Source organism: Rhipicephalus microplus, chromosome 7 (assembly GCF_043290135.1).
Source record: "Rhipicephalus microplus isolate Deutch F79 chromosome 7, USDA_Rmic, whole genome shotgun sequence".
NCBI lineage: Eukaryota > Metazoa > Arthropoda > Arachnida > Ixodida > Ixodidae > Rhipicephalus > Rhipicephalus microplus.
The window spans coordinates 82,599,276-82,614,102 of record NC_134706.1 but is presented as its reverse complement, the minus strand read 5'-3'; the positions used below and the strand labels follow the sequence as shown (position 1 = coordinate 82,614,102).

General features: G+C 44.1%; 1 protein-coding gene across 1 annotated transcript in view; it reads right to left on the bottom strand.

Moving 5' to 3' along the window:
• LOC119179622 (arylsulfatase B) overlaps nt 1-14,827 on the bottom strand; it is a 66,256-nt gene that overhangs the window by 34,744 nt on the left and 16,685 nt on the right. The window contains exons 2-3 of the mRNA XM_075868214.1: nt 4,445-4,556; nt 1,405-1,564 (exon numbers count right to left, since the gene is read on the bottom strand). Coding sequence (XP_075724329.1) covers nt 1,405-1,564; nt 4,445-4,556 — 272 coding nt within the window. The remainder of the gene's footprint in view (nt 1-1,404; nt 1,565-4,444; nt 4,557-14,827) is intronic.

Here is a 14,827-nt window from a genome sequence, read left to right as displayed (position 1 = left end):
CCACTTTATGGAGCTCATCAGGAAACTGCAAAGCAGCAGACGCCTTGACACTGCATCATCTACTATACACTGTAGCACTGGCAGCATGATCATCATCTTCAGCTGTTACTGAACCCCTAGAGGGCGATGGTTATAGCGCGAGAACAAAACAACGACACAGAGACAAGAAGGACACAAAGAACACGACATGGTGGCAACGCCCATGTATTCTTGCGGTCCTTGCAGTATTGCGTGTCCTTTGTGTCTCCTTGTCTCTCTGTCGTCATTTTGTTCTCGCGCTATAACTTTCGTCATACCATACCAACTAGCCCTGGAGGGACTGTCACTGGTGTGGCATCTGTGGCATCTGAAAACACGTGATGTATGATTTCCGAGTCGCACTGTCAGAGAAGAAGAGGCGTGGACAGCTGTTGAGGCAGCACATGTATAGGGGCGAACCCCTTCTACCTGACGTCAATGAGCTAATTGTGAGAGAAGTCATCATCAGAAATTTCCACTCTGTCTGCCAATCGCATGCCACGTTGCGTCTCATTAAAGAATCAAGGTCACGGAGACGTGACAGTAGATGACTGACCTCTAACGTAATACTGCGAGGACCGCAAAGATACATGAGCGCTGCCACCAACACAACTCGTAACCAGCAAGCTCACGGTGTGGCTACCAGCATAGACTGCCAGGTGTTTTACTGCCGCGAATGATCTGCAAAATCTTGGGAATTGTAACGAGCTTCCCTGACCGTGGAAACTAATGAAGAAAGAAAAGTAGTTTCCCGTCTCGGCTGATCATCACTGCGAGGCATTGTCTTCATCCCGCCTGGGTGTTTGGAACTTGGTCAAAGTCATTGGCCACAACGTGGTGGCGCACCCACGGTACTCGTGCAAAACAGTCGCGGTGCTTCTTGAAAGATGCGGCATCAAAAGATGTTCTCAAATCGACTTTGCAATCGGCAATGAAATGAGCCAAGCCGCTTATCGGCTGTACCTGTTGAAGGCAAGCGACCACACTGTGGCCCGGTAGGACGTCGAATCTACTGCGTTAAAACCTTGCCGGGAAATGCAACACCGCAAAGAAGAGGGCAAAGGGCGGGGCTCCTCGTAAGCATGTAATAAAAAAATGGATCAGTTCATCCTCCCAGGTGTCGGACTCTTCTCCGCCTCAAAACCTTTAGTAATAATATGCATTGTACAGACCGGATTGGTATTCATACCCCCCCTCCTTTTTTGGGGTGGGGGCGCATCCTTGTTCATGATAAACCATGACGACCATATGATACACGCACAAGCCGAAAACCTATAGTGCACCACCTCGAAAAATCTGTGGAGGGCAAACCTTCGCTTGACCCATTCGAAGTTGGGTTTCAATTTTTCAGCGACAAACGCATAAGGCAGCGCACAAGTCACTTACCCATGCGTATTGGGTAGCGGCCGGTCATGAAAGCCGACCTCGAAGGCGTGCAGGCAGGCTCAACGTAGAACTTGTTGAGTATGACACCATCCGCCGCCAAAGCGTCCAGATTTGGCGTAGGTATTTGGGAAGACCCGTGAAAGCTAGGATCATCCCAACCCTGTAATACAGACCACCGTGTTCAGCCGTACGATACGGCAAAAGCTTACTAAGCCAAGCATCAGGTGTCAAACCATGCTTCGTTATTGCTTTCTGGTTTATTGTGGTCTCATCAAGCTTGTGTTGGTTAACAAATAAAGATTACGCTCACACTGTCGCACTAAAATGCGTCTTACCTATTGCGTGCAATAGTCACGAAATGACACGCAATGATTTGTTGTTTGCTTTGCACATAGCTCGTAGCCAATGGAGGGGATTCGCAGAATATGGCGATGTTGATGATGATGATGATGATGATGGTGATGATGTTGATGATGATGGCCTAAACAAATGGATCACACCCACTGTGGCGAATTGGCCAAGAAACAATTGTTTATATAGTGGATTACATATTACTTTTGATTCTAATGAATTTTCAAATGGTTATAAGAAATCAAGCTTTACTAATATAGAGATCTGCAAGGAAAATCACCTTGATTTGATTAAGAATCTATGTACAGCAGAACAGATATCCCGGTGACGATCACCGAATGAGGAGGCTCCAAAAGAGAGAATATTAGAAATAATGAAATCCAATCTAATTTGATTAAAAGCCGCTTTAAGAATGTTTTTTTCTTCCCTGACTTGAAGCGAGTACACTATAAAAAATAATGTTTGATTGTTTTATCCTTGTTGCAGCATGAGCAAAGAGGGGAAGGAGCCAGACCAGCTATATGCATGTAGCAATTTATTTTGGCACTCTACAGCTTAATTTCGTAAAAAGAACTTCTTCGTGTGTTGACCAGAACTTCCTACGCCAAGCGAACAAGAGGTGTCGTATTCGTTTAGGTGAGTGATTAGTATTTCAGCAGAGTCTTCAATTATGGTACGCTTTCGAAATCTGTCACGTATATGAGTGCTGATGGGGGAATATTTGAAAGTACCGGACGACTGAGAGTGGCATTCACCGGAGCGTCCGCCATTTCATTCATTTTTATTCCCCTGTGTCCTGGAACCCAAATCAATCGAATTAAAGGTTTGTAAGTTGGGATCAGAAAATAAAACGTGCGTGATAAATATGAGTCACTATTCGAGGCGAGCACCAAACACCAAGATAATAAATCGGTAACTATGACCACACTTGGGGTTGGCGGGCCGAGCTTTCTTAATGTCATTATCACCGCCATAAATTCGGCCGAAAATACTGACAATAAATTGGGTAGTCTTAGTAAAAAGGACCAGTTGAAGGTTTCAGAGAAAATTCAAATGCCAGATTTCTCTTCAGATTGCGAGGCATCTGTAGCTAATATATTTATTATAATAATCTCTACTAAATGCGGTTGCGGAAGGCCATTTAATAAATGTGTCGACAAATCTTTTGCAACATTTGGATATATATCATCAAACATGATTTCGAGATTCTGCCTTCCATTGCTAATGAAAGAGATTTCACACAGTTTGCATTTAATGAGCCAACGAGGGATTGTGCTTATGCCGCCTGTGGAGTCTGAAACAGAGGTCAATAAGATAAAAAACTAACGCTGGCTGGTGCATAAAAATAATACTTAACTTTATAGGGCACTCACAAAACATCAAATATGCTTGTACCATTAGTATTCTGAATCTGCACAAAATAGAGGGCAAACTTGCCTCTAAGTACCGGAAATATTGGCGACGAACTTTGGTAATCCAAGACATAACCTTACGTCCTCTCCTTCCAGGAGTACCAGAGGACGTAGTTTATCAGCTGGAGAACCCGCATATAAAACACATTCAAGTTCTAAATCAGGGTGTACGTACATTTTGTATATCAAAATTAGTGAATCTCTCCACATCCCTGATCAACTAATGCATAGCCTTGGTAGGATTCCTAGCCTTCATACTCCTTTCCTGGCTATGTATTCAATGTCTGAATGCCAAAGCAGCTTGTTATCATAAATAACTCCGAGATATTTTACTGAGTCCTCTTGTTGTATATTCTGCAGGTTTCAAGTTAACCTGATAATAACTGCGTTATCCAAGAAGAAAACAATAATCGCGCTTTTTTTAACATTAAGGCATAACTGAATCACCTTTAACCATTTTTCACTGGCACACATATACGTTTGTAACGTAGTATATAAAGAATGTATATATATACATATATATATATATATATTTATATATTTACATATATATATATATATATATATATATATATATATATATATATATATATATATATATATATATATATCCGTATCTGAAGCGAAAAAGATTATGTCGTCTGCACATATCTATGTGTATACTCCATCATGGCTGGGAATGGCGCTCAGTATTATATTAAAGAGAATATCATAGATAAAATATTTACGCACTCCATCGTTTCTGTTTGCTTCACACCGATTTATTGTTGGCTCGTACGCTTGCATCACTGCAAGTATCACGTTATCTGGTGAAAGTCGTGATGATATGACCTAATTAGCGGTTGTAAAATATAAATATATAACAAAACAAGCTTTATTCGAGTTTTACGTCTCGAAATGAGAATACTCGTGAGAGACGCTGAAGTCAACGACTGAAGAATTCGTCCACTTGGGGTCCTTTAGCATGCGCCTAAACCAAAGCAACCCGTCCTTTAGCTTTTTCTTGTCATCAAAATGCAGCCGCCATGGTAATGAGCATTCGACCCACGAACTTCGTTCGGGTCGCTCTTGAAGTGCTGTAACAAAATTCAATGAACTTCTGTTTTGCAGTTTCCTGAACTGTGCACAATATCTAAAGTAAACTCGATGGTCTTTACCCCGGGGCAATTAGACCTCAACTATCAGCAGGTTAATCGCTTTCCCGTGTGATTATCGCAGGTAATATCAACATTTCTCGAAACTGAACTAATAAACCAATTTCAACATCAGTTGCTTACCAAGTCATCTGCAAAAAAGAACACGATGTCAGGAGGTGCTTTATCGCAAAACACTACCGGTAGTGTCGTAAGCAGCATAGAGAGGAGCAAGGCTGCACCCGTTGCTTCCTTCCTGGAGACAGAGAAATGAAAAAGTCATAACATTTCAAACAAAGATCTTGTCGAAATATTGATGCAATATTAACGTGTTCATTGCCTTAACAGCGTGTCAACGAGATGGCGCGATGTGCACGTATGCCACCCTACTGGTCACGATGCGTTGGCTCGAAACCTGCACTTTGCACTATGGGGCGTAGTCACCCATGCTCGGCCGCGGGTAGTATCTTCTGGCAGGAGCAGGTTTTACGGTGTCTGCTTTCATCCCGAAAATTTTGTTTGAGTTAGAGTGTGCGAAGCTCACTTCGCTCGCTGTGAAGGCACCGCGGTAGCGAAAGAGCACGCTGTTGAAACATAGAAAAGTGACAAGTCTGTGTATGTTTCCTGTGTGTAGTTATCGTACATCTTTTGTTTTTGAGCCACGCGCTCCAAGTTTCGACCCTATCGCCATTCTTCGCGTCACATTACAATAGGCTGCTATCGCATTCAATGCTTCGATGTTGCGGTAAAACTGTGACTTTATGGCGTAACAAACGGGCCACCCATTGATTGAGATGGCATAAGATGTCATTGGTTTTCGAGTGAAGACCACTACAGCATATTTTTTCTGGTTATATGCTATGGCTATGTCTGCACAAATAGCTCGCTGTCAAAGTTGCTGCTCTTTAGAGCCCCGCACGTATCTGGGGACGTGTGGTTGCTGAAGTCCCGACACAGATGTAGTCGTCATGTATTGAAATCTTGGTGGTACTTGGCAAGCATTACGCTGGGCAAACGATTGCGATGTTCAATGGTGACGGGCTGAGGACTCCGCCTTGAGGGACGCCCCTCGAGGTATATCGTCGTGTAGTTGGGCCATTGTCCGTTGACACAAAGAAGGACCTAGCAGCCAGATAACTTTTAATCCACGAAAAAGCTCGGTTTTAATCCACGAAAAACTTTAATCCACGAAAAAGCTCGGTTTTAACCCACGAAAAAATCCACGAAATAGCATCGAGAATAGCCTCATGTAAAACGTTATCGTATGCGCATTTCACATCAAAGAAGAATGCTGCGGATAGTCGCTTCCGGGACTTTTCGTGTTGAACATTTGAAATGAGGTCAACTACGTTGACGATGCAGGAAGGTCACGCGAGAAACTGGCCATGGAGTTTGTATAGATAATGTAGTGTTCACCATACCACTTCAGACAGCCAAAGATCATACGTTCCATGACCTTTCCTACACAGTGCTATTGGGCGGTGCGAGGCGAGCTTGAGTGGGGGTTTGCTCTGTGTCAGGAGGGGCACAAAACGGCTTACTTTTCAGTCATCAGGCTCATTGCCATCTTGCCATGAGAAGTTGCAAAGCCGCAACAATTCGCTCCTTGCACATTCTTTGAGGTTGCGCAATGCTCGCTATGTAATACCAGCGGGTCCTGGAGAGCTACCCTGCAGAGAGTTAGTGCTGCCTTGAGCTCTTCCATCATAAAAGAGAGATCCGCACGGCTGTCACGAGAATTGAGCATTTCTACTGCTGGAAGTTTACCAGGATGTTCCAGTTGTTCTCTGGCATACGAGGTGTTTCAAGCAATGTGTCCAAAATGCACGAAAATCAGGGGAATGCGATTTTTGTTTGATGCCCTCACATTTACTTCTCTAGCCACAGACATCCTAAGATCGCGAAAGCCATCATTCGAGGCAGTGATTAGGAAAGCTGAAATAATTAGGTGATTAAACCATCAGAATAGGTGGGTATGTTACATGTGGAAATTTGAAGCCTATCATGCAAAGAATCAATTGCCGCTTTCATATTTTAAAAAAGCCGGCTATAGTAATAATTGCGAAGTGATGAAATTCACCTAAATTCAGCGGCCCAAACCACACCGAAACGTGGAAGAGCGCAACTACCACATTTTTTTAGACGTACAGAGTGAGTGAGCGTTTTCATATAAACTATCAACCGACTTCATTGTATGGGTAGGCGGGTCTCGCTCGTACATATAGCATTCATGACGCACATTCGTCAACGACTGCACTTCTATAGCTCTGGTCTTGAACAGCGACGTCATTTTAGTCATGTGCTTGTTGCGCATATCAGTCATTTGGTTTCGCCGAGAAATTTCGATGAAGTTTATAAAACCAAAATATTTACTTGAGACCGCCTCTTCTAGATTTTAGAGCTCTGATGAGTTGTTCGCGTGACGAACTTCGATTCTCATGTTTCACATAACCACCTAACTCCACTAGGTAACTAGTTATATAACTAAACTTTCCTAATTACTGTCCTAAATAATGCCTTTAACCATATCAAGATGCCTTCGTGCATACAGAAGTAATTTCGAAAGCACTGAACAAATGTCCCACTTACCTGAATTTTGAGAATTCTGTACACATTTTTTTTAATTCAAGTTCTGTTTTGGTTCGAATTCTTAATAATACATGAAAATTCGCAATACTGGTTAGACGCTTATATACTGGCTAGTGAGGGGTCTAATAAAATATACGCTTAAAGGAACAGGTAGTTCAGACAAAGGAGATGGTAAAAGTACACTTTAATCGTAACAAGGAAGAAAATTATGCAAAACATAAAAAAGAAATTATATTGCCATTGTAATAAGGGCACACTCTCAAGGCAATAGAAATACCACACAAAATGGCGTAGATATATATGAACGTAACATATTAACACTATTCTTTACATTGAATATAAGGGCATAGAGGTACAGGCGTGAGCATAAGTGTGCAGACCACAGGATCACGTGGTCGAAGGCATCGACGCGCTATTTAGCGAAGAGACGCCTGCTGCAGTGCGCATGCGCATCCCGTCTATCGGTTGGCCTCTCACGTCGTTCTCCCTGACGATCTCGTAGCCAAAACGATACCTAGGTGTCGCTGTCTTTTTTGCACCACATTTGTGTTTATTTTTTAATGTAGGGGCTGTGACATTGCCGGTTCACGCGCTGGGATCGCGTAGTCACTTATGCTGATTGATTCATAACTAAGCGTCGCCAGCCTAGCAAATCCTGATGAATCCAAGCACACAAGATTTTTTTTCAGCTCAGCTTGTCTTTGTCGCGTTAGGCCAAGTTTACCTTAAATTAGACAAGTTATACTCGGCGACAGCTTTTCTTGACAGCACTGTGGAAGCTATAGAGCCGAACCACCTGCATGCGCGCGCGCCAGGAAATAGTACCTATTTTATTTTCTGATTTTAATAGCTACTTGGCCCGAATAAATAAAACTTTCTTCATTATAAGGATAGAACAAGTATGGGACGCTGTTCATGGAAAAGAAGTTATCGTGCGCCCTACTTTTTTTCTTTTAATTTCTTGGACAGCACCACGTTTTCCGCACGCCGGCTGCGTCTGCTGCTTGCTCTTGCAGCGGCGAGCACAGCATCGGCCGTGGAAAAGCTGCTCATCGTTGGGACGCGCCGTCTTTTATACATCACGCATCGAACATTTCAGCCTTATCACTGGTGGCCGCGCAAGCTCTGAAATAAGCTTCACTGTTCGCGTCTTGCGCGCAATCTTAACAACGACCTACAACAATTGTGAGGCTTCTCGAACACTGAGGCGCAGTCTGCGCCGATCATTGCTGACAGCCTTTGAGGGCGTAAACCGAATACAGCAAAGCTGAAACAAGACAGGCCCGTGGCCGGATCGTGCCGCAACCAGCCTTCCATTTCACCTGTACCAGGGCTCAATACCGTAAACGTTAACATTCGATCACGTGTGGCGCGTACCCGTATATACTGGGCTGAACACGGAACCTAAACTTCACTGTTATAAAGACTGAATAATGCTGGGAAAACGTTCTGAACAACGGAAAATTTCTTATGTACCAGTATATAAACAGCACAGTAACTAGCTGCATGTATGCACTCTCATCAAAGTTTAACTCTGACGTTCCCATTTTGCATGCATACATTTTGCCAGAGTCCTTCAATACTTTTCTGGTCACGAAACTTCTCCGTAACGCTATGGGAGAGCTTCATATGGGGATCAAAGCTCCCGCGCGGTGGCGCTACGAGTCTGGTGAAGACGGAAAGAGAAGAAAACCGTTTGCTGGAAAGGAAAAAGGAAGCCAAAAAGTTGGTGGAACAAGGAAATCCGGGAGGCGATCGAGAAGCGACGCGAAGCATCACGGGAGCATAGAAAGGCAAAAAAGGAGAAGCGGCCGCAGGACGAAGTCAAAAAAATATGGAAAATATATTTGGAGAAAAAATCCCTTGTACAGAAATTGGTAGAGGCAAAAATTAAAGGTGAAAGTGAACGCTGGATGACAGAGATACACGAAAAAAAGGAGGCCGCGCCTAGGATTTTTCGGAGCCACATAAAGGCGCTAGGTAGGAAGTCTGTCACAACGCAACAACATATTCTAGATGAAGGAGGAAATCAATTGGAAGGGTACGAAGCGCTAGGTTACATCCAAAAGGTAACAGCCGATTCGTTTCAAAAGAGCGTCCAGGGGATCTCCCCAGTGAGTAAAAGTGTGGCGGAGAAAGCAACAGAGGAAGAGCTAGTACTAGATAATTTCAACTGGAAAAAGGCCGAAGGAAAAATTCCAAAGCGCACTGCCGCGGGTTTAGATGGGATTCCCGTTAGCCTCATTAACGAACTAGGACATAACACTAAAGAAGCATTGTTAAAAGCAGTAGAAAAAAGCTTAAAGGACGGACAAATACCGGACAGTTGGCGACAAAGTAGAATGAACTTAATCTATAAAGGCAAGGGAGAAAAGGACAAGATTCGCTCGTATAGACCACTAACCATTACATCGGTACTATACAGGTTGGCGATGCAAGCAGTAAAAATGAAAATAGAAACATGGGCCAAACATAACGATATTTTGGGAGAACTTCAGAACGGATTTCGAGTCGACAGGCGGTTAGACGATAACCTGTTTGTTCTCACTCAGTGTATAGAAATATCTAAAATAGAGAATAGGCCCTTGTACGTGGCTTTTCTAGACATCACTGGGGCATACGACAACGTTAATCAGGAAATTTTGTGGGATATATTGAAAGGAATGGGCATGGGCGACGACTGTATACAGCTTTTGAGGGAGATATACCGAGAAAATACAGTTTGCATAGAGTGGGAAGGAATGCGTAGCAAAGAGAACGTTGAGGTTAGCAGGGGTCTGAGACAGGGATGTCCTTTGTCCCCACTGTTATTCATGCTGTACATGGTGAGTATGGAAAAAGCGCTAGAAGGTAGCAACATTGGTTTTAATCTGTCACACAAACAGGGCGGCATGATGATTGAGCAGAAGCTTCCAGGTTTATTTTATGCGGACGATATCGTCTTATTTGCGGACAGTCGAGATGATATACAGCAGCTGGCGAATATATGCGGAAGGGAAGGTGAAGCTCTTGGACTAGGATTCAGTGTAACGAAGTGTGGTTTGATGGTATTCAATGATCCCTGTGATCAGACGGTGTCCATACAAGGCCAAGAAATACCGAGGGTAAGTGAATACAAGTACCTTGGAGTATGGGTAAATGAGAGTGATAGATACATGGAGGTACAGGAAAAAGCCTCGGCAGCAAAAGGAAAGAGGAATGCGGCAATAATGAAGCACAGAGCGTTGTGGGGATACAATAGGTATGAGGTGCTTCGAGGTCTGTGGAAGGGTGTAATGGCTCCAGGGCTTACTTTTGGGAACTCAGTGGTGTGCATGAGGGCAGAGGTGCAATCGGGAATGGATGTAAATCAAAGGACTGTGGGACGCCTCGCGTTGGGTGCTCACGGGAAGACGACAAACGAGGCTGTAAAGGGCGATATGGGGTGGGCAGGTTTTGAGGCGAGGGAAGCGCAGAGCAAAATAAGGTTCGAAGAAAGGCTAAGAAATATGAAGGAGAGTAGATGGGCAGAGAAGGTGTTCCGTTATTTGTATAGGAAGAGCGTGGACACACAGTGGAGAAAAAGAACTAGAAGACTCACTAGTAAATATACGGCTGGTATTGTGAGCCATATGTCAACAAAGAGCGTTAAGGGAAAAGTCAGGGAGGCGGAGAGGATTTACTGGATGGCAGCTATGGAGAAAAAACCGGCTTTGAGTAACTACCGAAAGGGCAAAAATGAAATAAGGAGGGAGGCATTTTACGATAATTCAAGGGGAAGCGCTTTACTGTTTGAAGCGAGATCGGGTTGCCTTAGAACGCGTAGTTATAAAGCAAGATTCAGTAAAGAAGAAGAACAATGCACATGCTGCGGGAAAGATAAGGAAACGGCGGAACATGTTCTGATTGAATGTGGAGATATCCACCCAGGTGTACGTTTGGGCACGAACCTACAGGAAGCCTTGGGTTTTAGGGACAACAATGGAAATCTTAACACACCCGCGATTGAAATAAGTAAGAGACGGTTAGAGTATTGGTGGCAGAAAATTAGAGAGAAAGGACAAAAATAAATATTGGAAAAATAAAATATGGACAGTGTGCCGTAAATGGCAGAGAACTTAAGCTGAAAATTTACCTTTTTTCCATTAAGATAGAATTTATCGAAGTAGAGGCATTCGGCCAACATAAAAAAAGAAAAAAGGTTTTTTTTTTTTTTTGTCGAGCCTGGTGGCATACTTGTCACCACCCCGTTATAAAGGGGACGCTCATAGCATCCATCCATCCAGGCGGCTTGGACGGCGGCGGCCACATTTGCAGCGTTTGCAGTGCGTTGGAGCGCGAGCTTACTGGTTTGTTTGTTGTGTGGTATAGCTGTCTACACTCATCACGGACGGCAAACTATGTGAACTACCATGCCTCTGACGTGCTGCGTACCTGGTTGCCGCTCTGGCTATCGGAGTTGTACAGAAAAAGCTTCGCTGTTCTGCCTCCCAAGCGACCGCGAACAACGCGACAGGTGGAAGCGAGCCATTCCATGACAGGAGACGGGCGCTTTCAACTTCGAGTCGAAGGCCGTTCGTGTGTGCGAGAAACATTTCGACACCACGGACATTATTCGAGCCGATGAGTTCAGAATAAGTGGACAATCTGTGCTTCTGCAGCGCGAGAAGCCTAAGCTCCGCGTCGCTGCCATACCCCGGATATTTGAAAACCTGCCGGCGTATCTTACGAAGCCCAAGCCACGGTCGTGCTCACAGCGAGAAAATCCGCCTGCAAAACGTCGTCGCGTTTCGTCGCCGAACAACGATGGCACTGCAGCTTCTGTGAGCTCCAGCACAGAGCCCTGCGATCCTGAAGCAGCCGGAGATGATGGTAAGCCTCCATTCGCGTTGCCTTGTTTTCTTGTTTCACTATGTTGAGAGCCTGTATTGCCTGTGTGCTGCGTGATGTCGCATTATATTGATCCATATTTCTTCGTTTGACAGGTGGAGTGATAAGCACTGGAAGCTGCACAGAGATGGCATGCCAGACAGAGGGAAATGTCTGCTCCATCTCAGAGCTCCACGCACTTAAAGACCAGCTTCGAAGCACTAAGCAGCAACTTCGTTTGTGCCAAGTGAAGATTGCGAAATTGACAGTGCAAGCGAATAGGAGCAGAAGATCGCACCAAGACGTTCAGAAGCTTTCGGCTCGCGAGAAGCTCATTTTTGACCACTGGCTCATGAAAGCCAACGCGAAGTCTGCAACAGCTGCGCGGTAAGTTCCAAATACCCCATCACACACGTAACATTGCTATTGGATTGCCCTTTTTGCGTTTGAAAATGTTATCTCAAGGTGTAGCTTTCATTTATTCATTATGTATTTGTATCTGTTGTACCGCAAAACAATATGCTATTGAGGCAGACATTGGTTTGGCCGTTTTGTGTAGTGTTATTTCTAATTTCGGGAAAAATTGCAGGTTTGTTTGGGCAAATATACTTTCTTCAGTTTTTATAACACCATTCTCATTATTTTTTGCTTTGCATGAATAGTTTCCAACACGCTCATTGTGGAAAACAAATTTGCAATTCATTCTCTCCAGGTACAAAAAAGAGTGGATTTATGACTGCTTGCTGCTAAAGATAAAGTCCACAGCAGTCTACACTTTTCTTCATGAAAATGAATTTTTGCCCCTTCCAAATCCCCGCACCCTCTATGGCTACCTCAGAAATCTGAAAGCTGATTTTGGCTTCGACAGCACTTTGTTCACGGTTCTGTGTGAAAAGCTAGAAGCAGTTCCAGAAAGAGAGCGTCGAGGTAAGAAGCAGTACTCATTTTTATAATTGTATTATATTCAGCAGCGCAATTGAGACTAGATGTTAACCTACCCAAAACTTTCCAGGAGTGCTCATGTTCGATGAAATGAGCGTCAGAAAAAGCGTCCACATTCGCGAGTCGGACATGGCACTGCTGGGAAGGTGGATTTCGCCAAACACACACGACCAGGTGACCATGGCAAAGACGGCGACCACGTGCTGGTCTTTCTGTTTCGGCCTTTTCTGGGAGGGTGGTCACAAACTGTGGGCACATTTTGTGCTTCTGGTGCTGCCCCAGGATCAATCGTGGCGATGCTCCTTTTGCAGTGCATTGTTCACCTTACAAACGCTGGTGTTGTTGACGCAGTGACCTGCGACAACTCCACATCAAACCAATCAGCCTTGAGATCTCTGGGTACGTCTTTTCAAATTTTATTTAGCTGTGGTTAGTGATGTAGTAGAAAAACAAGTGTACTATTAAACTGTTTTTCTCTCAAGGTGTCAACGGGGACATGCACAAGCTTCAAACGTGTTTTGAACACCCGTGTGAGCCCTCAAAGCAAGTCCACGTTGTAATTGATCCACCGCACATATTTAAGTGCATCAGAAACAACTTGCTCAAAGTGGGCAAGTTTTTGGTAAGTAAAAAAAAGTTGCATGTGAATGCCTTGACCTGTGCATAAACTATTCAGTTTAAAAAAAAATTGTCACTTGTCCTTATGTTGCAGCTCCCTCAAGGACAGGAGGTGTTCCACTGTCACTACAAGGACTTACTGGACTATGAAGAAGAACAGGCTGGACTCCGGGCTGTACCGAAGTTAACGAAAGCCCATATTTTCCCCAATGCGTTCCAAAAGATGAGCGTGAAGTTGGCTGTCCAGGCAAGTCATTCACGCAGCTATGTTCAGTGCAAAGTGTATTTCAAAAACATCTGCTCACACGTTTTGAGAAGTAAACTTAAAATCCTTTTTTTCCACCCACACATTTTACAGCTGTTCAGTGAGAGTACTGCTTCGGCCATGGAGTTTTATAGCGAGCAGGAAGACTGCAAGAAGCTCCATGGGTCGGCTGCAACATCGCAATTCACAAGAACATTGAACAAGCTGTTCGACTGCCTGAACTCTCGGAGGCCAGACCATATTCGATTCAACGAAGCACAACACATTGCTGTGAGATTATTACATGTGTTATGAATTGTTTTTCGTGTACTATAGATGAAGCATAATTTTATTCCAGGTGTTGAAGGACAGCATTGCATGGCTGGACAACTGGGAGAAATACATCAAGACATTACCGACCCAGAGGCAAGTCTGCTTTCTGAGTAAGCAGACATGTGGAGCCCTCAGACTGACACTGCATAACTCAGTTGCACTCATCGAGAGCTTGCTGTTGTCTGGGTTTCATTACGTTCTCGTTGGGAACTTCGGACAAGATCCTCTAGAGGTAAACATGATGACTTTTATGTGTATAAATGTGCTATGAATTTCTCATTGTTGCGATAAATTGATTTTTTCTTTCTAGAGGTTTTTCGGCATCGTCAGGCATGTTGCTGGTGACGGAGGGCAGCCGACTGTGCAACATTTTTTGTTCATCTATCGGATGCTCTCTGTAAACAACCTAGTTCGGCGGCCAAAACGGGCCTCGGTCGAGGGAGATGGACCCCAGCTGTTGCTCAAGCTCCAGGGCCTCTTTGACAAGGGAAAACCTGCCTCCTGTCAGGTAACGTGCCCCTTGCTTTTATTTATTAGCTCTAGTTTCTTTTTTTCAGGAGCAGTTTCACTACACAAATGACCAAATAACCAAATGAAACATAATGTGTTTTTGCATTTACGAATCTCAACTTATACATTGAAAGATTTGAAACTTGGAATGTATTTTGCAGATTGACATGTTGGCGGTCCTCTTTGATGACGTTCTTGAGGAGCCGGGAGAGGCAGTGAACAATGCATCCGTGCCTGACGTTACGCTCTCCACCAAAGAGTGCATTCTTGATTATCTTGCCGGTTACGTGGTAAAGAAGTTTTCAACGATAAGCTGCACTGACTGCGTGGGAACACTCAAGAGCCAGACACGAGAGCCAACTGACCTAATCCAGAAGAAGTCAAGAGGATTCCTGCAAGTGCCCTCATCCCAGCTTCTCAGGCTGTTGCGCATTGTGGAAGGA